This window comes from Lithobates pipiens, unplaced genomic scaffold, assembly GCF_037356315.1.
Source record: "Lithobates pipiens isolate NorthernLeopardFrog02 unplaced genomic scaffold, aLitPip1_a1.2 Scaffold_44, whole genome shotgun sequence".
Lineage (NCBI taxonomy): Eukaryota > Metazoa > Chordata > Amphibia > Anura > Ranidae > Lithobates > Lithobates pipiens.
The window spans coordinates 2825668-2847625 of NW_027507870.1; the positions used below are offsets into that span (position 1 = coordinate 2825668).

At 47.7% G+C, this 21958-nt stretch overlaps 1 protein-coding gene across 1 annotated transcript in view; it reads right to left on the reverse strand.

The window, feature by feature from the left end:
• The window catches only part of LOC143956854 (uncharacterized), a 37547-nt gene extending 31922 nt beyond the window's left edge, over nt 1-5625 (reverse strand). Inside the window, exon 1 of the mRNA XM_077467022.1 lies at nt 5446-5625. Coding sequence (XP_077323148.1) covers nt 5446-5597 — 152 coding nt within the window. The 5' untranslated portion in view covers nt 5598-5625. The remainder of the gene's footprint in view (nt 1-5445) is intronic.
• Nucleotides 5626-21958: the final 16333 nt, after the last annotated feature.

The window sequence follows — 21958 nt, forward strand, 5'->3', positions numbered from 1 at the left end:
TGGGCACACTGGCTGCAATGGGGCACACTGGCTGCAATGGGGGATGCCTCCTGTACCACGTCCTCTGTCTCTGACCATCTCCTGTACCATGTCCCCAGTCTCTGACCATCTCCTGTACCGTGTCCCCAGTCTCTGACCATCTCCTGTACCGTGTCCCCAGTCTCTGACCACCTCCTGTACCATGCATGCAGTCTCTGACCACCTCCTGTACCATGCATGCAGTCTCTGACCACCTCCTGTACCATGTCCCCAGTCTCTGACCATCTCCTGTACCATGTCCCCAGTCTCTGACCATCTCCTGTACCATGTCCCCAGTCTCTGACCACCTCCTGTACCATGTCCCCAGTCTCTGACCACCTTCTGTACCATGTCCCCAGTCTCTGACCACCTCCTGTACCATGTCCCCAGTCTCTGACCACCTTCTGTACCATGTCCCCAGTCTCTGACCATCTCCTGTACCATGTCCCCAGTCTCTGACCACCTCCTGTACCATGTCCCCAGTCTCTGACCACCTCCTGTACCATGTCCCCAGTCTCTGACCACCTCCTGTACCATGTCCCCAGTCTCTGACCACCTCCTGTACCATGTCCCCAGTCTCTGACCACATCCTGTACCATGTCCCCAGTCTCTGACCACCTCCTGTACCATGTCCCCAGTTTCTAACCACCTCCTGTACCATGTCCCCAGTCTCTGACCACCTCCTGTACCATGTCCCCAGTCTCTGACCACCTTCTGTATCATGTCCCCAGTCTCTGACCACCTTCTGTACCATGTCCCCAGTCTCTGACCACCTCCTGTACCATGTCCCCAGTCTCTGACCATCTCCTGTACCATGTCCCCAGTCTCTGACCATCTCCTGTACCATGTCCCCAGTCTCCGACCACCTCCTGTACCATGTCCCCAGTCTCTGACCACCTCCTGTACCATGTCTCCAGTCTCTGACCACCTCCTGTATAAAAATATTTTTTAAAAACAGTCATTTTCGGTATCGGTGCTGTTTCGGTATCGGTTTCGGTTTTCGGCCTAGTGTATTTTTCATTTTCGGTATCGTTTTACGCACCAAAAAACCCATTCGGTGCATCCCTAATTGGCAGCCATAAAACGTAGAGTGAAGGAAAATTATAAATGTTGTGTGGTCACCAGAAAAATCCTCTAATGGCAAGTGTCCTAGAGGTTTTTTCTTACTTTTTAGAGATTTCATCTTACTTCCTGTTGTCTTTCCAAGACAGGGAGTGAAGGAAAACCCCCAATTGGGACATAGATAACTATCTATGGAATTATATCTAAAGGGCCATCTATGGGCTATATAGTGCCACACCCCACTTACAATAATCAAAAAGAACACTAGAGGGTTAAACTTAGACTGATAACTGGAAAAAAAAAACCCTGGGAATCCATCTCCCCCACCCAGAGGAGCCTACATTGGCTAACCGTAAAGAATCGGATCACATTCAAGACCCTCTGCCTCACCCACAAATGCATATAAGGAAACGCTCCTCAATACCTACGCGAGAAGATAACACACTACACACCCAACCGCAGTTCTTCGATCATCTAACCAAAACCTCCTCCTCATTCCCAAATCCCACTACAAATCAAAGGGAGAGCGAAGATTCGCGGTCCAAGGACCACGGCTATGGAACGCTCTACCGACTTACATCCATATGGAAGAAAACCACCAGGCGTTCAGGAAAGAACTCAAGACCTACCTCTTCTAAGAAGCTAGACAACACAGGCTGATCAAGCGCCTTGAGGCGATTCAGTTTGCAATTTCAGCGCTATACAAATCCTTCATTCATTCATTCCTTAAACCCCCAATTATGACGGAATTTTAAGGTACAACTTACACAATATTTGTAAATTGTACAAAAGTTTATTACAAAATTATTAAACAAAACATTGTAAACAGTAACACATAAAAATGTCCATGGGCATCATACAAAACCCTTCCAGAAAAGATTGTGGTAAGATGTTCAGTTAAAGCTTCACATATAAAAGTGTACGATGACAGTAATAGCAGTGCAGCAGATTATAGAAAGCTCCAACACCCTCAACGTGTTTCTTGGATAAAAATCCACTTCATCAGGAGTTCATTGAAGAAGCATGTGAAAAGAAAATGCAAAGGAGAGGAACATTCATGCCCGTTAGGAGATGGTACATGCGCAGAACCCCCAGACACCACACCAAAGAAGACTATTTGGAGATGTTTAGATAGACATGCACAATGTCTGAGATCTGCAAATTGCGTAAAATGGCCAGGCTAATTTTTAAAGTTGGTTCACTTCGACCATTAAATGCTTAAGCTTTCAGCTCTAAAAAAAAAATTGTTATAAAAGGAAGAAATCCAAACGTCCTCTCGGCGTGTCTTAGCATAAGCTGTGTGCACTTCAGACGCCCTCCCTCGGGGCAAAACCCCAAGAAACGTGTTGAGCGTGTTGGAGCTTTCTATAATCCGCTGCACTGCTATTACTGTCATTGTACACTTATATGTAAAGCTTTATAACTGAACATCTTACCACATTCTTTTGTGGAAAGGTTTTGCATGGTGCCCATTGACATTTTACTGTGTTACTGTTTTTTAATGTTTTGTTTAATAATTCTGTATAAAACTTTTGTACAGTTTTCAAATATTGTGTAAGTTGTGCCTTAAAAATCCCGCCATTATTGCGGGTTTAACCCTGTAGAAATTTTTGTAACACTCTATCTATGACATAAAAAAAAGTTTCAGCTTTGTACAGAGAGCCCCCCGTTACATTAGGGTCCCCAGAGGGCCTCCCCCTTACATCAGAGTCCCCAGAGAGCCTCCCCCTTACATCAGGGTCTCCAGAGAGCCTCCCCCTTACATCAGAGTCCCCAGAGAGCCCCCCACTTACATCAGGGTCTCCAGAGAGCCTCCCCCTTACATCAGAGTCCCCAGAGAGCCTCCCCCTTACATCAGGGTCTCCAGAGAGCCTCCCCCTTACATCAGAGTCCCCAGAGAGCCCCCCACTTACATCAGGGTCTCCAGAGAGCCTCCCCCTTGCATCAGGGTCCCCAAAGGCCTCCTCCTTACATCAGGGTCCTCAGAGAGCCTCCCACTTACATCAGGGTTCCCAGAGATTCTCCCCCTTACATCAGGGTCCCCCGAGATCCCCCTTATATCAGGGTCCCCAGAGAGTCTCCCACTTACATCAGGGTTCCCAGAGATCCTCCACCTTACATCAGGGTCCCAAAAGATCCCCCTTTAAATCAGGGTCCGCAGAGATCCCCCCTTACATTAGAGTCCCCAGAGAGCCCCCCACTTACATCAGTGTCCCCAGAGAGCCTCCCCTCCACATCAGGGTCCCCAAAGACCTCCTCCTTACATCAGGGTCCCCAGAGATCCTCCCCCTTACATCAGGGTCCCCAGAGATCCTCCCCCTTACATCAGGGTCCCCAGAGATTCTCCCCCCTTACATCAGGGTCCCCAGAGAGCTCCCCCTTATATCAGAGTCCCCAGAGAGCTCCCCACTTACATCAGGGTCCCCAGAGAGCCCCCCCACTTAAATCAGGGTCCCCAGAGAGCTTGATCGGCTGACGTGTAAGGAATCAGGAAGTGCTTTGAAACACAGGCTTAGGATGGTGGGAAACGCCACGGGTCGGGGCTGCAGATCCATCTTCAGGTGACACCATCGTCCTAATACACGCGAGTATACCAAGGCTTGTTTTTTTATCATGAAATGTGAGAATATTGATGTGGAGCAGAGATATGCAATTAGCCGACCTCCAGCTGTTGCAGAACTACAAGTCCCATGAGGCATAGTAAGACTCTGAGCATGACACCCAGAGGCAGAGGCATGATGGGACTTGTAGTTTTGCAACAGCTGGAGGTCCGCTAATTGCATATCCCTGAACTACAGGCTTTTCTTTTAAAAAAAAACCCTTAAGGTGAGGGCACATCCGGTGGAGGGGTACACCAGGATTGTGTGCACAGTGCATGAAGGCACCAGCTTCACTTTTATCCATCTCCCTATGATGGACTGTCAAGATTATTATTCAATATATTAAGGATAGTGTGCAGCACACGGAGCACTTGCACTTTATTTTGGACATTATAATATTTGAATGTTATCTGCACGTTTTTGGGCCATTTGCACAGGGTTCATTTATTATTAAATTCCAAATAGTTATTTATTATGAGATTTGTGTACTAGGTTATTCTTATATAGAAAGGAAGAGTTTGTGGGACTCACTTACTCACCTTATTGTATTGTATTTTTTATTTATATAATTATTTATTTAGTCATCTATTCACCAGATGGTCTTAGCGCAGTACATATTGTTATTTTATTCCCCAGAGAGCCTCCCTCTTACATCAGGGTCCCCAGAGAGCCCCCCTTACATCAGGGTCCCCAGAGCGCCCCCCCTTACATCAGGGTCCCCAGAGCGCCCCCCTTACATCAGGGTCCCCAGAGAGCCCCCCCCTTCTATCAGAGTCCCCAAAGAGCCCCTCCTTACATCAGAGTCCCCAGAGAGCCTCTGCCTTGCATCGGGGTCCCCAGAGAGCCCCTCCACTTACATCACGGTCCCCGGAGAGCCCCTTCCTTACATTGGGGTCCCCAGAGAGCCCCCCTTACATCAGAGTCCCCAGAAAGCCCCTTTTCTTACATCAGGGTCCCCAAAGAGCCCCCACCCATTTACATCAGGGTCCCCGGAGAGACCCCCACTTACATCGGGGTCCCCAGAGAGCCCTTCCTTACATCAGGTTCACCAGAGATAGGACGGCAGTGCTATATGATGTTATCTCTCTGCTGCCCGCGGCTGCACAGTGAGAGCGGAACAGCAGTGATGCAGGGCAGGCGGTGAGAAATGATGTCATCTCTATGCTCCCTCATGGCCCGGCTGCAGAGAGGCCATGGCCACCTCTGAGAGACTCGGGTCTATGGGCCCCAGATTTGGGGCTATGGCCCCCAACAGCCACCCCCTAGCGACGCCATTGCTTCAAGGTATGGAGGAGCATATACTGTAAATCCCTCCCCTTAATGCAGCCAATCACCAGGGCTCAGTTATGTCATGTGAGGGGAGGAGAGAGCCTAAAACCTTGTGTGAGCTCTGACCAGACTGGCTTAGAGCTTACACAGGGTTTTCCCTCAGCAGGTGAATGGAGAGTCAGAGGAGAAGCGGGAAGGTGAAGGAACCAGCTGCTTCTCTGTACACAGGTGATTTTTACCCCACCAGCAGCTAATGCTCACCTTGTCTTTCATCTGTAGGGCCACATGATGCAATAGGCTGGGCACACCTATGAATAACTGGGTAATATGAGGGGGGAGGGGGGGACCATTGTAATGAGCATGGAGGAGAGTTGGAATGCCCTATTACCGCTTCACAACATGCTGGGAGATACCTGCAACCAATAAGAAACCATTCCAAGTTCACCACAGACAATATAACATTCTCTACACCATGGGAGAAATCTTTGGCTCTTACCACATTTTTCTTTTGTGATCATTGTCATCACGGCGGTGCGGGTTTCTGTCCTTATTGGTGTCATCATTCTCAAGCTTAATATTGGCAAAGTCAAGCAATCCATTTGTGCCATAAACCTCTGTTTGGTTAGTATTCCTATGAGTGATATCCATAGGAGACGCCGGGGAGGTTCTGATATTGGACTCTAAAAAAAGACACAAAGGATTCTCATAAAAGTAGCTGGACAGTGTTACATATATTATACGTATGTAGCGGCGGGCTCCCGAAGAGCACGCCCTATGTGTTTTCAAAATTTAACTTTACCCAAACTACAGTTTGGTTTGGGTCTATTTGCCTAAATTTGACTTCTGTGTCAGTCTGACTGGGCCGTGAGATGTTCAGCCTGGCGACAGGGGGGGGGGGGGAGGGCGCTGTCTCTGGTGGCAGGCGTGGAACTATGATAAAAAATAAAGAAAAAGAGCTGCGCCAAATAATATGAATCAATAAACCATACAACTATAAAGAAAAGTCCATGGAAACTTTATGTTGCCCAAAGAAGGAGGACGATCGCACCACAGTGATTCCACACTTCCTCATTACTATAGTGTCCCACCACCGACAAAAAAAGTGCGCTTACCAGACGGTAAAAGCACAAGGAGCATTTAGAGTACCAAGCGTGCCCTCCCATACGCGTTTCGTCATACGTGACGTTTTAACCCCCCATTGAAAACGTCACGTATGACGAAACGCGTATGAGAGGGCACGCTGTGACGTCACCACGTGTTTTACGAGAGGAGGAGGGGCTCTCGTTTTTTGCCGGCCGGCTTGTTTTTACATACGGAAATCGTTCGTTTTTATGTAAGTGCATTTCTATTAATTAAAAGAGCATTGAAGTTTTTTACACTATGGGAGGCTTCTTTTCTTTTTACATTATGAACATGAAACTGGGTTACTAATGAAAATGTGGAGCGGCTTCAGTGTATGTATCGTTCGTTCCTGAGGGACAAAGTGTTTGGTGAAGGCGAGGAGCTGTCGGTGGCTTGGTACTCTAAACGCTCCTTGTGCTTTTACCGTCTGGTAAGCGCACTTTTTTTGTCGGTGGTGGGACACTATAGTGATAATGAAGTGTGGAATCACTGTGGTGCGATCGTCTTCCTTCTTTGGACAACATAAAGTTTCCATGGACTTTTCTTTATAGTTGTATGGTTTACTGACTCATATTATTTGGCGCAGCTCTTTTTCTTTATTTTTTATCTATGTTTATGTGTGTGTATCCCACTGTGGAGCAGCAGCCTCACATCCTGTGAAACATTCATTTGTATTCTTCTTTTTTTGATTATTCCCTTTTTTTTGACTATTTGTATTTATCTTTAAGATTAATTTCTTGGATATTTATCTGAGAAAAATATTCTTTTCTTGCTTGACATTTTTCTTCTTGCTTGATAAATAAGAAAAGAAATTTCCCTTTTTTGGGGGCCAAGCGCGTTTTTATTTTCTTTTTTTATTCTAGGCGTGGAACTATGGTCTGGTTGGGCGTTTAATTTACTCTCCCTCGGAGTTAGGTCAGTGGGAGTGGCCCTCTCGCTGTGCCCTCTGGGAGAGGGTATTTAAGATGCGGACGTCACGTGGTTCAGGGTACCGGTCCAGTATGCTGTGCTGATTACATGGCCCTGGTCCTCCTGACCTGCCCCCAGGAAGGCTATGGCCTGGGGTGCGGATCCACCTGACTTTAACACCTCGGGGCTGGCTAGCCCAAGGCAAGAGAACTAAGGAAGGATTCCAAGGTGGATGGGTGCTGTCTTCGGTTTGGGAGAGACCCATTGAACTTCGAGCATTCCAGAGGAGGACTCTTTAGAAGAACACCACGTGTGAGGTTGGTTTTCTTAACAAGAGCCTGGAAGGGCTGAAGTAACCAAGAGAATCCGGTCTTGTGGATATCGCCAAGCAGGCTGAGAGATCCAGGTATCCTACAAGTGTTCTACAGCTTAGTTTCCCTATGTGTTCTACAACAACGTCGATGATAAAGACTTTGTTCCTGAGTAAACACCTTGTAGGCCTTGTGAGAGAGGGACTGTCCAACCTGAGTGATCATCCAGTTGCGAATGGCTATTCTCTGGATGCAGTCAAAGTAAACAAGTTCTTTAACGTTTTTGGACTTTGACATTGAGAGTACCTGAACTTTCCTTTCCAACCCTCTGATCCCAAGTTAAAAGACTGGTCAATGGTTTGAGTTTTTGCAAATAAAATTTATTCAAGTGGATCTATTGTCAGTCTCAAGTTACTGGGCCATCTACCACGGGACATCCCCTAGACGTGAAACAAGGAGAACGAAAGGTAACGGTAAGCCCAAAAATAACCAGCAGCTCCTTCGGGGGTTAGTGCTACACGTATAATGCATCAAACTAGAGCCCCAGTACTTCTTAAAGAAGAACTTCACTCCCTTCTTTATAATTTTTTTTACTCTTTCACCAGTACAGCTGGGTTGTCCTCAAAAAACATACCCACCCAGGGAGTCCAGTCTTGACTGGTGTAAGCAACCACGTTTTTAGCATTTGGGGTCCCACACCACCATCTTCTTATGTGACGTCATCAGGAGGTCTTTCTCTTTCAGGTTAGTTGAGGTGGTCCGTGAGGCAACGCATACTCAGTGTGGTGACAATTTACCAATGCATGCGCAGTGCGGCCCCTTATATACCACTTATATAGTATGGTATGTGTTTAGAGAAGTGAAGAAGAGCCTTCAGTAGACATTGGCTGGGTTTATTGATGGCAAAGTAACCAGGTAGTTTACCGACTAGCATGTGTTGCTGTTGGAGTAATTAAATGTTACTACAAGTTTCACCACACCTGGAGGACATGGCTGTTACCATCAGTATCACCATGCCTGGAAGATAAAGCTTTATCACCAGCTTTACCAAAGTTGGAGGACATGGCTTCTACCTTCAGCATCGCCACACCTAGAGAACATAGCTTCTACCACCAGTTTCACCAAACCTGAAAGACATGGCTGCTACTACAAAATTCACCACGCTTGGGGGACATGTCTATTACCTAGGGTTGCCACCTCATCCCTTTAAATTCAAATACATATTAATTACATGGGTTCTGTTGCTGATTAAGGTGGTAATTAAACTCACTTGGTGCCTTATCTGCATTAAATTAACCTGTGTAATTCATATGTGTTTGGGTTTAAAGGGATGAGGTGGCAACCCTACTATTACCACCAGTATCATCATACCTGGAAGACATGGCTTTTATCACTAGTTTTTCCACACGTTTAGGACAAAGCTTCTACCACCAGCATCAACACACCTACAGGACACGACTTCTACCACCAGCTTCACCAAACCTGGAAGATATGACTGCTACCGCCAGATTACCCACACTTGGAGGACATGGCTTGTATCACCAGCTGCATCACACCTGGGGGTCATGGCTGCTACCACCAGATTCATCACACATGGAGGACATGGCTGATACCACCAGCTTCATCAAATATGGAAGACATGGCTGATACCACCAGCTACGCCAAACTCGGAAGACATGACTACTACCACCAGATTCACGCACTTAGAGAACATGGCTGATAGTTCGACTTGAAGATCGTGTGTTCGCCGAATACAGAACATTATGGGGCGTTCATGGGAAATTCAAATGTACATGCCATAATGAACGGTGCGACCGTCAATGCACTGTGAGATCGCAGTGCATTGACGGGTGCTGATTGGCCAAAGCATGCACCTGACCTGCATGCTTTGGCCAATCACAGCGCGCTCTGCTGTGAGAGCCATGATTGAATGAATGAATGAATAATTTGTATAGCGCTCAAAGCGAACTGAATCGCATCAAGGCGCTGTGTGGAGCTTTGTTGTCCAGCTTCTAGAAGAGGAAGGTCTTGAGTTTTTTTCCTGAAGACCTGGAGGTTTTCTTCCAAGCGGATGTTGGTTGGTAAAGCGTTCCATAGCCGTGGTCCTTGAACAGCGAATCTCCGTTCCCCCTTAGATTTGTACCGAGATTTGGGAATCCGGGGTGCCTTTGGCCAATCATGTCTCAGGGAGCTGAGTCCATGCCCCACACTATGTAGGGAGGGGGCCGGGATCTAGGGGTCCCCTTGTTAAAGGGGCTTCCAGATTCCGATAAGATAAGCCCCCTGCCCGCAGACATCCACAATCACTGGGCAATGGTTGTGGGGATGAGGCCCTTGACCCCATCAACATTCTGGGGGGGGCCCCTAGGCCCCCTTTTTTTGTTTTATTTGGCGCACCTGAAGGGCCTGGTATGGATTTTGGGGGGACCCCCATGCTATTTTCTTTTTTAATTTTGGTGCGGGGCTCCCCTTAATTTATACAAGACCCAAAGGGCCTGCTAATGGACTGGGGGGGGGGGCATGCCGTTTTTTTTCAATGAGTTTTATCTGTATTGCTGAGACCGACAATTCATTACAGCTGCGAGCAGTTTTAAATTACATTTTTTTGCTTTAGAAGTGTCATTTTGCTGTGGTATTGTTCTAAACAAATTGACCACACCTGGGGGACATGGTTGTTACAACCAAATTCACCACATCTGGGGGACATGGTTGTTACTATAAAATTCCCCCCACCTGGGGGACATGGTTGCTACCATAAAATTCCCCCCACCTGGGGGACATGGTTGTTACCACCAAATTCCCCCCACCTGGGGGACATGGTTGTTACCACCAGGGCTAGACTGGGACAGAAATTTGGCCCTGGACTTCATCCAGATCGGCCCACATACATTTTGAGTGTCCCATCAGCACTCCCTTATATCAGAGTGTCCCATCACCAGCCCCTTTACAACAGAGTGTCCCATCACCAGTCACCTTACAACAGAGTGTCCCATCAGCACCCCCTTACATCAGAGTGTCCCATCAGCACCCCTTACATCAGAGTGGCCCATCACCAGCCCCCTTACATCAGAGTGTCCCATCACCAGCCCCCTTACATCAGAGTGTCCCATCACCAGCCCCTTTACAACAGAGTGTCCCATCACCAGTCACCTTACAACAGAGTGTCCCATCAGCACCCCCTTACATCAGAGTGTCCCATCAGCAGCCCCCTTACATCAGAGTGTCCCATCAGCACCCCCTTACATCAGAGTGTCCCATCAGCACCCCTTACATCAGAGTGGCCCATCACCAGCCCCCTTACATCAGAGTGTCCCATCACCAGCCCCCTTACATCAGAGTGGCCCACTGAGCCATCGGCCCACCGGGAAACTCCTGATAGTCCCAATGGCCAGTACATGCCTGGTTACCACCAAATTCCCCCCACCTGGGGGACATGGTTGTTACCACCAAATTCCCCCCACAGCTGGAAGACTATTTGGGCAATTATTTCCATAAAATCGATAATCTCTCTTCTAAAAGAACTCTCTAGAACTAGAAACTTGTTTACAGCCCCTGAACCAGCAATATTATTGTATTTTTTTTTAATGCACTTGTTCTTTTAGTTACTTCCCATTTTACCAAGATGTAGTCACTTTATAATGAAGCAACAATGACCACTGTGAGCTTGAAGAGCCTCTAAACCAGAGAACAAAAATGTTACATATGCCAGATTACCGGTCCTTAGATGTGGTGGCTGCATTAGTGTTTTCATTTCTTGATAGATACTGCTCTATATAAATATTTACAGTACTATATACACTCACCGGCCACTTTATTAGGTCCACCTGTTCAATTGCTTGGTAACACAAATTGCTAGCCAGCCAATCACAGGGCAGCAACTCAACGCATTTAGACATCTAGACGTGGCGAAGAGGACTTGCTGAAGTTCAAACTGAGCATCAGAATGGGGAAGAAAGGGGATTTTAGTTACTTTTGAACGTGGCATGGCTGTTGGTTGCAGACGGGCCGGTCTGAGTATTTCTGGGATTTTCACACACAACCATCTCTCGGGTTTACAGAAAATGGTGGGAAAAAGAAAAAATATCCAGTGAGCGGCAGTTGTGTGGAGGAAAATGCTTTGTTGAGGTCAGAGAAGAATGGGCAGACTGGTTCCAGATGATAGAAAGGCGACAGTAACTCAAATAATCACTCGTTATAACCAAGGTATGCAGAATACCATCTCTGAACACACAACACATCCAACCTGGAAGCAGGTGGACTACAGCACCAGGCGCCACTCCTGTCAGCTAAGAACAGGAAACTGAGGCTACAATTGCCACAGGATCACCAAAATTGGACAATAGAAGATTGGAAAAACGTTGCCTGGTCTGATGAGTCTGGATTTCAGCTGCAACATTCAGATGGTGGGGTCAGAATTTGGCACATGGATCCATCCTGCCTTGTGTCACCGGTTCAGACTGGTGGTGGAGGTGTAATGGTGTGGGGGATATTTTCTTGGCACACTTTGGGCCCCTTAGTACCAATTGAGCATGGTTTATACACCACGGACCTACCTGAGTATTGTTGCTGACCATGTCCATCCCTTTATGACTACAGTGTCCCCATCTTCTGATGGCTCCTCCCAGCAGGATAATGCCCCATGTCACAAAGCTCCGATCATCTCACCACTGGACAATGAGGTCCCTGTCCTCCAAGGGTCTCCACACTCACCACATCTCATCCAATAGAGCACCTTTGGGATGTGGTGGAACAGGGGGTTGGCATCATGGATGTGCAGCCCACAAATCTGCAGCAACTGTGTGATGCTAACATGTCACTATAGAGCAAAATCTCTGAGGAACATTTCCAACACCTTGTTGCAACTATGCCACCAAGAATGAAGGCCAAAGGGGGTCCAACCTGCTACTAGCAAGAAGGACCTAATAAAGGGGGTTCAACCTGCTACTAGCAAGGTGGATTTAATAAAGGGGGTCCAACCCGCTACTAGCAAGGTGTATCTAATAAAGGGGGTCCAACCTGCTACTAACAAGGTGGACCTAATAAAGGGGGTCCAACCTTCTACTAGCCAGGTGGACCTAATAAAGGGAGTCCAACCCGCTACTAGCAAGGTGGATTTAATAAAGGGGGTCCAACCCGCTACTAGCAAGGTGTATCTAATAAAGGGGATCCAACCTGCTACTAGCAAGGTGGACCTAATAAAGGGGGTCCAACCTGCTACTAGCCAGGTGGACCTAATAAAGGGGGTCAAACCGGCTACTAGCAAGGTGGATTTAATAAAGGGGGTCCAACCCGCTACTAGCAAGGTGTATCTAATAAAAGGGATCCAACCTGCTACTAGTCAGGTGGACCTAATAAAGGGGGTCCAACCCGCTACTAGCAAGGTGTATCTACAGGGGCGGACTGACAAATCATGGGGCCCCCGGGCAATAGGAGATTATGGGGCCCCCAGGCAATCAGACATTATGGGGCCACACAGTATACACAAACACACACACACACAGTATACAATCACACAGTATACACAGACACGTTTCTATTGGCTGAGAAGGTACTGGACGGGTGGGGTAGCTATAATCTAAGGATTTTTAGACCAAAAGGATGTCGGTAAGGGTCATTTCAGAGACAGATGTAAAAAAAACACATATTTTTACATACTTTCCCTGGTTTTACTGAGGCTGGCAACCCTGATGGGGCCCCCTAGTGGCACGGGGCCTCGGGCAGTGCCCAGGTGGCCCAATGGTCAGTCCGCCCCTGTGTATCTAATAAAGAGGGTCCAACCCGCTACTAGTAAGGTGTATCTAATAAAGGGGGTCCAACCCGCTACTAGCAAGGTGTATCTAATAAAGGGGGTCCAACCTGCTACTAGCAAGGTGTATCTAATAAAGGGGGTCCAACCTGCTACTAGCAAGGTGGACCTAATAAAGGGGGTCCAACCTGCTACTAGCCAGGTGGACCTAATAAAGGGGGTCCAACCCGCTACTAGCAAGGTGGATTTAATAAAGGGGGTCCAACCCGCTACTAGCAAGGTGTATCTAATAAAAGGGATGCAATCTGCTACTAGCAAGGTGGACCTAATAAAGGGGGTCCAACCTGCTACTAGCCAGGTGGACCTAATAAGGGGGGTCCAACCTGCTACTAGCCAGGTGGACCTAATAAGGGGGGTCCAACCTGCTACTAGCAAGTGTATCTAATAAAGGGGGTCCAACCTGCTACTAGCCAGGTAGACCTAATAAAGGGGGTCCAACCTGCTACTAGCAAGGTGGACCTAATAAAGGGGGTCCAACCTGCTACTAGCCAGGTTGACCTAATAAAGTGGCGGGTAAGTGTATATACTGTATATATTATGTCTCTTCCACTTATATATATATATATTTACCAAAGTTCAACTTTGAATTTAAAGTTTTCTCACTAAATTACCAGTTTAGAAAAATGCCAATGTAACCAATAGTACAAATCCCACAAATAATAATAAATATAAAACACAACATTTTAAGCCGCATCCTATCTCGTCAAAACCATAATTTTTTTTTTTTTTTTCAGAATTCCATGCTCTCTTATATTTCCCAGCATATATTTTAGATATTCTGGTAAATTAGGTTTTTAGCCTCATTCACAAACTTCAGAGGTATGTTTCCCGTTCTTCTCCTGTTCTAATGTGCCCTTGTCTTCTCTGCTCCCTAGGATGCTGCCTACATACAGTATCACCTCCAATGGGGCAAACCTGGAACAGTGCAGGGGTCAGTGACGTTGTGCACATTATTCTGAATCTCAGGGTGTTCCTTACCTGTCCATGCGGTGAGAGTGCTATTCCATGTCTCTTCTCCGCAGACTCCTGGAAGAGAAGATTGGGGGATAAGAAAATCAACAACCTCTGATCACGCTGAAGGTTCTGGAAGTTTATTTAGAAGAGTTACAAAGTAAACAGTAAAGATTAGAACGTAGAGAGATGAAGGTGTGCGGAGATCCTTAGCCCCTGTACACACGGGTCGGACATTCTGCCAACCAAATCCATTGGATTTTGTCCGTCGGATTTTGTCCGAAACTGTTGCATACACACTGTCGGACCAAGTTGTCGGAAAATCCGATCGTTCAGAACTTGATGACATAATTTCGTTACGACGGGACTACGTTCAGGCTAGTAGCCAATAGCTTTGATGTAGGAATTTGATCTGAGCATGCGTGGCACTTGGTCCGATCGGAATTCTCTACACATGATCGGAGTATGTCCGATCGGAGCAGTTTGCCGGAAAATATTTCCAACAAGTTGGAAAATTGGGCCTGACGGATATTCCGACGGAAACAGTCCGATGCAGACCACACACAGTCGGAATATCCGACAAAACACATTCTGACGGATTCTCCGACCGTGTGTACAAGGGCTTAGACAGGGCAAGAGGACCAAGGATCTGACCTCTTCATCAAACGGGAAGCTTTTACCCTCCAATACTGGACAGTCCTCATGGAGGACCTTCCCAAACATCAACATTTTACAGATTAAATCATTTTCTGAAGAATTTGTACAAGTAGCACATCATTCAAAGTTTCATAGTTAGTAAGGTTGAATAAAGACACCAGTCCATCCAGTTCAACCTGAGTGAGTGTCTACAATTATCCCTATGCATTGCACACTCACGTTGGCACCTACCCTCAAGGAGCCCACAATCCAAGGTCCCCATTCATATACTAGGGCCAATTTTAGACAGAAGCCAATTAACCTACCAGCATGTCTTTGGATTGTGGGAGGAAACCGGAGTACCCGGAGGAAACCCACGCAGGCACAGGGAGAACATGCAAACTCCAGGCAGGTAGAGTCGTGGTTGGGATTTGAACCAGTGACCCTTCTTACTGCTAGGTGAGAGTGCTAACCACTACACCACTGTGCTGCCCACTTGCAAGAGACATTCATTTCTGTTATCTCTGAACACCTTATCAGCTTTACCGACCTCCAGACTCCTAAATACCTCATTGTAGAAGAAGGAGACCAACTCTCTCCATGTTCCACAACAAGGCCTTCCAAGGATCCGGAGATCAACAATTTGTTCTAATATCATCTTTCTGTAAAGTCATTCTAGCAAGAGAGCCTGTTATTATATCATGATCCTAACGTTAGCATATAAGCACTTAATAATGTAATTAAATCAGTAAAGCATATAATAATTATTTAACTTTATCAAGATTAAAAAAAAATATATAATGCATTAGTATCCTTCTTCCAATTGTTCAGTATAAGCAGTTGCTAACTGCCCAATAAGCAGATTTACCAATCACTGTCTTTATTCATTAAATTATATCTAAAGGGGGTCTCCATATTCCATCCTCTACCTTTCCTTCCCCCTAGTGCTTTCTTCTGGCTAAACAAAAACAACTAAAGCTGTACAAAGCTTGTAATGTGCTTCTAAAAACGCTCACATAAAAAAAAAAATACTGAAATTCGCTTCGCTCGGGTGTGAATGCAACCTTATGGAAAATGGTAGCTACATGCTAATGATTTCCCAAGTCCACTACATGGACCTCAGTGAAGGACAAGGAACAGAGACCTCCTGGAATAGTCAGGCTGAGGACGTACCTATTACACACAGCATGGTGACACCGATATAGAAACATCTCATTGTTCTCCTCCAGAATCCAGTCGGTGGACCCCTCCGGCAATGAATACATGCAGCAACAACGCCCAGAACAGACTATGGCTGTAAGACGTGTCGGTTGTATGTAGGATGGAGGATGTGGGACAGGAAGAAAGGTTTCTACATTCACCATAAAATGTGGGCATCTGACCAGTTATCAGACTTCTGTCTGGAATTAACTCAAAAAAAATAAAATTCTTTAATGAAGAATGTTCCTCTTTTACCGGAGATCAACAATTGAGACAATATCCCACCTCCAGGAACTCCACCACTTTGAGCCGAGTCCAACAATGTGTCTGCCACCTCCTGGATTTATCTCTTCAAATTAACATCTGACAATTTTTACAGATCTCCTGGAGCATAGTCATCCATATGCTTCCGGTGCTCCAATGCTGGACCTTCTGGTCTAAGTGTCATGGTTATGCAATAGAGTTCGTCTGCTTACCTGTCTCCATGTGTTCATTTCTAGAGACCAGCCGAGCCTCACCTGACTGCTTTTATAATCCATCCTCTGGCATGGCTCCACCCTAGCTCCTATCAGAGAACTCTATATTAACCTGTGCACTGCAGGCCAACCCTGCTGATCAACCTTTGTGTGTTTAGCTTCCTGTTTCCTGCCGTGTGCTCTGCTGTTGTTACGTTACCGACTTTGGCGTGTCCTTTACTATCCCTGTTTGCCTGTGATCCTGACCTTTTGGCGTGTCCCTGACTATTCCTGTCTGCTTGTTGCCCGGACCTTGGCTTTGTCCCTCACCATCCCTATCCTCCTGTTGCCTACTGTGGGTGTGAGCTGGGGGACCCTGGGGGTCGCGACCTGGAGCCAGTTGCAGCCGAGTCCATCATCACCACTCGAGGCTCTGGTGAACACCTGCTGGCTCTTAGACTCTGTGCCCCGGGGAATCTTACGCTCTAATCCCGGTGGAATCCATCTTGGTGTTCTGGCAGGCCCTGCCTTCCTATCACCTTGACCCCTGTCCGCAGCAGTCAGCCGTAGGGTCCACAACCTTGTGGTGCACTCCTAAGCCCTACGGTGTGCATCTGTCACCTGGGCTCTAGCTGACCTGACACTAAGCTCCTTCAGCTCAGTCAAATGCAACCCCTGTAACCACCCCTCTCCTCCTCATGCCCAATCGCAAATCATGTTGTATTATGTGAACTCGCACACAAAATACAAAGGCTTCTGTGTAGGGTCGCCACGTTTTCTTCAAGCCAAACCCAAAACACTTTAGCCGTGAGCGGTAATTTTTATTTTCTATGGGGCAACGCTGTGGACTCTAGTGCAAAGGGGAACGCTGATGTAAGGGGATTCCTGCTCACCGAAGCCCTCACTCACACCAGAGGTCCCAGTATCCCCCTTTAAATCATGGTTCCCAAAGCCCCCCCTTACATCAGAGTCCGCAGAGCACCCTTTATATCTGGGTCCTCCTTACCTTGGTGTACTCACTCACTCGCAGGCAGGAGAGAGAAGGGAGAGAGGGAGGAGACTTCACTCAGGCATCGGCACCTTTCGTAGTTCCATAGTTAGTAAGGTTGAATAAAGACACCAGTCCATCCAGTTCAACCTGAGTGAGTGTCTACCCCTATCCCTGTACATTACACACTCACATTGGTCCCTACCCTCAAGGAGCCCACAATCCAAAGTCCACATTCATATACTAGGGCCAATTTTGGACAGAAGCCAATTAACCTAGCTGAATGTCTTTGGAGTGTGGGAGGAAACCGGAGTACCTGGAGGAAACCCACGCAGGCACAGGGAGAACATGCAAACTCCAGGCAGGTAGTGTTGTGGTTGGGATTTGAACCACTGACCCTTTTTACTGCTAGGTGAGAGTGCTAACCACTACACCACTGTGCCGCCCTCAATGTATCTTCTGGCTGCTGGGCTTCAGATTTCACACCCACACATTCCTTTTCTGAGGCACGGCATGCCGGGGATTGGAGTATTGGCGGGCAGACACCGAGGGGTAAGGGCAGGAGGAGGAGGAACAAATCAAGCCCTCTCTCCTCTCCTGGTCTTGCGGGGGAACTGTGCCGGAACTGGGCAGTGTGAGAGAGTGTCCGAGACACTCAACTTGGAGAACTGCAGCCAGCCCTATGGATGGTTGGCGACCCTTGTTATCTGGGTGTGCCCAGGCACATCCCAGCCCATGTGCACGCCTATGCACTCAGCAGCTGTGGCACTCTGTTACTTGGGGTGCCACAGTCCAGTCTGTATGAATAATGTTCAAAACCTGGACTGTCCGGGTAAATCCCACATTGGGTGGCAATCCTGCTTCTGTGAATGGACAGCTGGGGGGGGGGGGAGGGTTGAGAGCAAAGATGTTTGCTGTGTGTGTAAGCAGGCAACATTTTTCCTCTCGGAGGCCTAGGTGTGTAGTGATTAGCTGTACTACAATGTAAGCAGGTGCAGTTAACTAGCTTGCCACTAGGTGGCTCTGTTCCAAAATAGTCTCTGGTTACAGAAAGCAGTGTCATCAGGTGCTAGGCCCCTTTTAGTTAGAAACCTCAGTGTAGTGATGTCATGGGCGAGTCAGGGCCAGGTTGGGAGGAACCCTAATGCAGCTTGGGGGGTATGGAAAGAAATGTTTCTACGCTCACTATAAAATGTGACTACCAGACTTCTTTATTGAAGAATATTCCTCTTTTGTCCAAAGGCTTGGGTCAATATCCGCTCCCTTCTGCTAGACAGGAATTAAAGCCGAACTCCAGGAATTCAGCCCCCTTTGTAAAAAATGTGCAGGCATAGTTTGAACCAAGTCTAACGAGGTGCATGCCTCCTCCTGGACTTATCTCTTTAATTTACATCTGACAGTTTTACGGAGCTCCCATTGTAAGAGGGGTTTGGGAAATCGGCACCAAAAGCACAAGTCCCTGCCCCGCACCCCTCCTGTTAGCACAGCGACCTTCAGGCTTAGGCTTTAACCCTTCACCAGCTTGTACCTGACTCCGTGTCGAAGGCCTCCTCCTGGCATTCCTGCCCTGATAACCTTCATATCCCCAAAAGGAAGGACTGTCCACACACAGATAGAACTGCTACACTTTACTGGTGGTACTTAAGAAGGTGGCACAAACAGTCCAATCACACCGAAATACTATGTGGGGGTCACTTGACAGCACATTGTCAATCACGTTCAATGGATGGTCCGCAGAAGTCATATGTGAAAGCATCATACAGCCCTTTCAGTAAGCCATCTTCTCTTAAACAGTCTCTATTCACCCATTGTCATAAATACTCGCTGGGGTGGGATCTCTGCAGCCACCTCCTCCATTGGTACACCTCTTCCAGGACCCTCCAGGGGGAAAGCCTCATTCCAGGGATCTCTTAGCCTGGTCTATAAGACCCTTTACAACCCAATCAAGCTCCCCACCTCCATAAGGGTCAGGACGTCTACAGCCGGCTCCTCTGGGTACAGATCTACCTCTGCCCGGCCTCCAGCCCTGTCCAGGGCTTCTACTTGCTGGCTCTGATGGTGGGGTTTCTGGCAACCATACCCCAACTGCACTAGGGCTCCTACCAACCTGGGCCCTGAGTCAATGACATCACTGCAGGTGGCCGTTAACAAAAAGGGGCCTAGCACCTGATGACGCTGTTTTCTGTAGCCAGACACCATTCTGGCAGAGAGACGCCTAGTGGCAGACTAGCTAACTGCACCTGCTTACACCATAGTACAGCTATCACTACACTCCTAGGGCTCTGAGAGGAGAGACGCTGCCTTCTTACACGCAACATCTCTGCCCCTCCCCCTCCGCTGTCCATTCACAGAAGCCTTTGTATTTTGTGAATGAGTCCACGTTATACAAAGTGATTTGTGATTGGGCATGAAGAGGAAGAGGGACGGACACAACAGCTGCATTTGATTCTGTAGCTGAAGGAGCTGAGACCCGAAGGTCCGGGGTCGGAGCGCCGGAAGCATAGGGATGGCTATGCTCCCGGAGCTCCGTAAAACCGTCAGATATAAATGAAAGAAATATGTCCAGGAGGTGGCACGCTCCTTCTTGGACTTAACTCGTGCTATACCTGCACATTTTACCAAGTAAATAGATAAAGACCCACTGCTGCTCAACCCGCACTGTCCTTGGCTTTTAGTGCAGATGAGGTGCATGCTGCTCTAACAAAAAAGTGGCCTAGCACCCGATGACGCTGTTTTCTGTAGACAGACACCATTCTGGCAGAGAGACACCTAGTGGCAGACTAGCTAGCTGCACCTGCTTACACCATAGTAAAGCTATCACTACACTTCTAGGGCTCTCAAAGGAGAGGCGCTGCCTTCTTACACACAACATCTCTGCCCCTCCGCTGTCCATTCACAGAAGCCTTTGTATTTTGTGAATGAGTCCACGTTATACAAAGTGATTTGTGATTGGGCATGAAGAGGAAGAGGGACGGACACAACAGCTACATTTGATTCTGTAGCTGAAGGAGCTGAGACCCGAAGGTCCGGGGTCGGAGCGCCGGAAGCATAGGGATGGCTATGCTCCCGGAGCTCCGTAAAACCTTCAGATATAAATGAAAGAAATATGTCCAGGAGGTGGCACGCACCTTCTTGGACTTAACTCGTGCTATACCTGCACATTTTACCAAGTAAATAGATAAAGACCCACTGCTGCTCAACCCGCACTGTCCTTGGCTTTTAGTGCAGATGAGGTGCATGCTACGGCAACTGCTGGCCCTCAAATAGGATGACAAATACTTCAAGCAGCACCCATCCTCGGGATGAAACAGTTTCATTCATCACAGTTTAAAAACACGACAATTCCCGATATTTCCATGTTTCTGCCCGAAACGTGAAGTAGTGAGTGCACTTTACCAGCTGTAATTAGTCAGGAAGGTCAATTTCTGGGTTATTATTATCTGAACCAAACAATCTCTGACCAGCTACCTTCAGAAGTGTGGCTTGGGGAGATGTGAACGTTTGAAGGCACCGTCTGTGCTAGAAGAGAGGATATGGTAGATCGGGGATGTGAAATTGTGCTAAGAGGGGATTTGGGGGGGGGGGGGTATTTGTGTTAGTAGGGATGATTGGGGGGATTTGTGCTAGGAGGAGGGATTTCTGTTAGTAGGGATGATTGGGGGGGGGATTTGTGCTAGGAGGGGGATTTGTGGTAGTAGGGATGATTGGGCGGGATTTGTTCTAGGAGGGGGGATTTGTGCTAGTAGGGATGATTGGGCAGGATTTGTTCTAGGAGGGGGGATTTGTGCTAGTAGGGATGATTGGGGGGATATTGGGTGGGATTTGCGCTAGGAGGGGGGATTTGTGTTAGTAGGGCTGATTGGGGGGATTTGTGCTTGGGGGGATATTGGGTGGGATTTGTGCTAGGAGGGGGGATTTGTGCTAGTAGGGATGATTGGGAGGCATTTGTGCTTGGAGGAATGATTGGGCAGGATTTGTGCTAGGAGGGGGGATTTGGGCTAGTAGGGCTGATTGGGGGGATTTGTGCTTGGAGGGATGATTGGGCAGGATTTGTGCTAGGAGGGGGGATTTGTGCCAGTAGAGATGATTGGGCGGGATTTGTGCTAGGAGGGGGGGTTTGTGCTAGTAGAGATGATTGGGGGGGATTTGTGCTAGTAGGGATGATTGGGGGGGATTTGTGCTTGGAGGGATGATTGGGTGGGATTTGTGCTAGGAAGGGGGATTTGTGTTAGTAGAGATGATTGGGGGGGATTTGTGCTAGGAGGGGGGGTTTGTGCTAGTAGAGATGATTGGGGGGGGGGATTTGTGCTAGTAGGGATGATTGGGGGGGATTTGTGCTTGGAGGGATGATTGGGTGGGATTTGTGCTAGGAGGGGGGATTTGTGTTAGTAGGGATGATTGGGCAGGATTTGTGCTAGGAGGGGGATTTGTGCTAGTAGAGATGATTGGGGGGATTTGTGCTAGGAGGGGGGTTTGTGCTAGTAGAGATGATTGGGTGGGGGGGGATTTGTGCTAGTAGGGATGATTGGGGGGGGGATTTGTGCTTGGAGGGATGATTGGGTGGGATTTGTGCTAGGATGGGGGATTTGTGTTAGTAGGGATGATTGGGCAGGATTTGTGCTAGGAGGGGG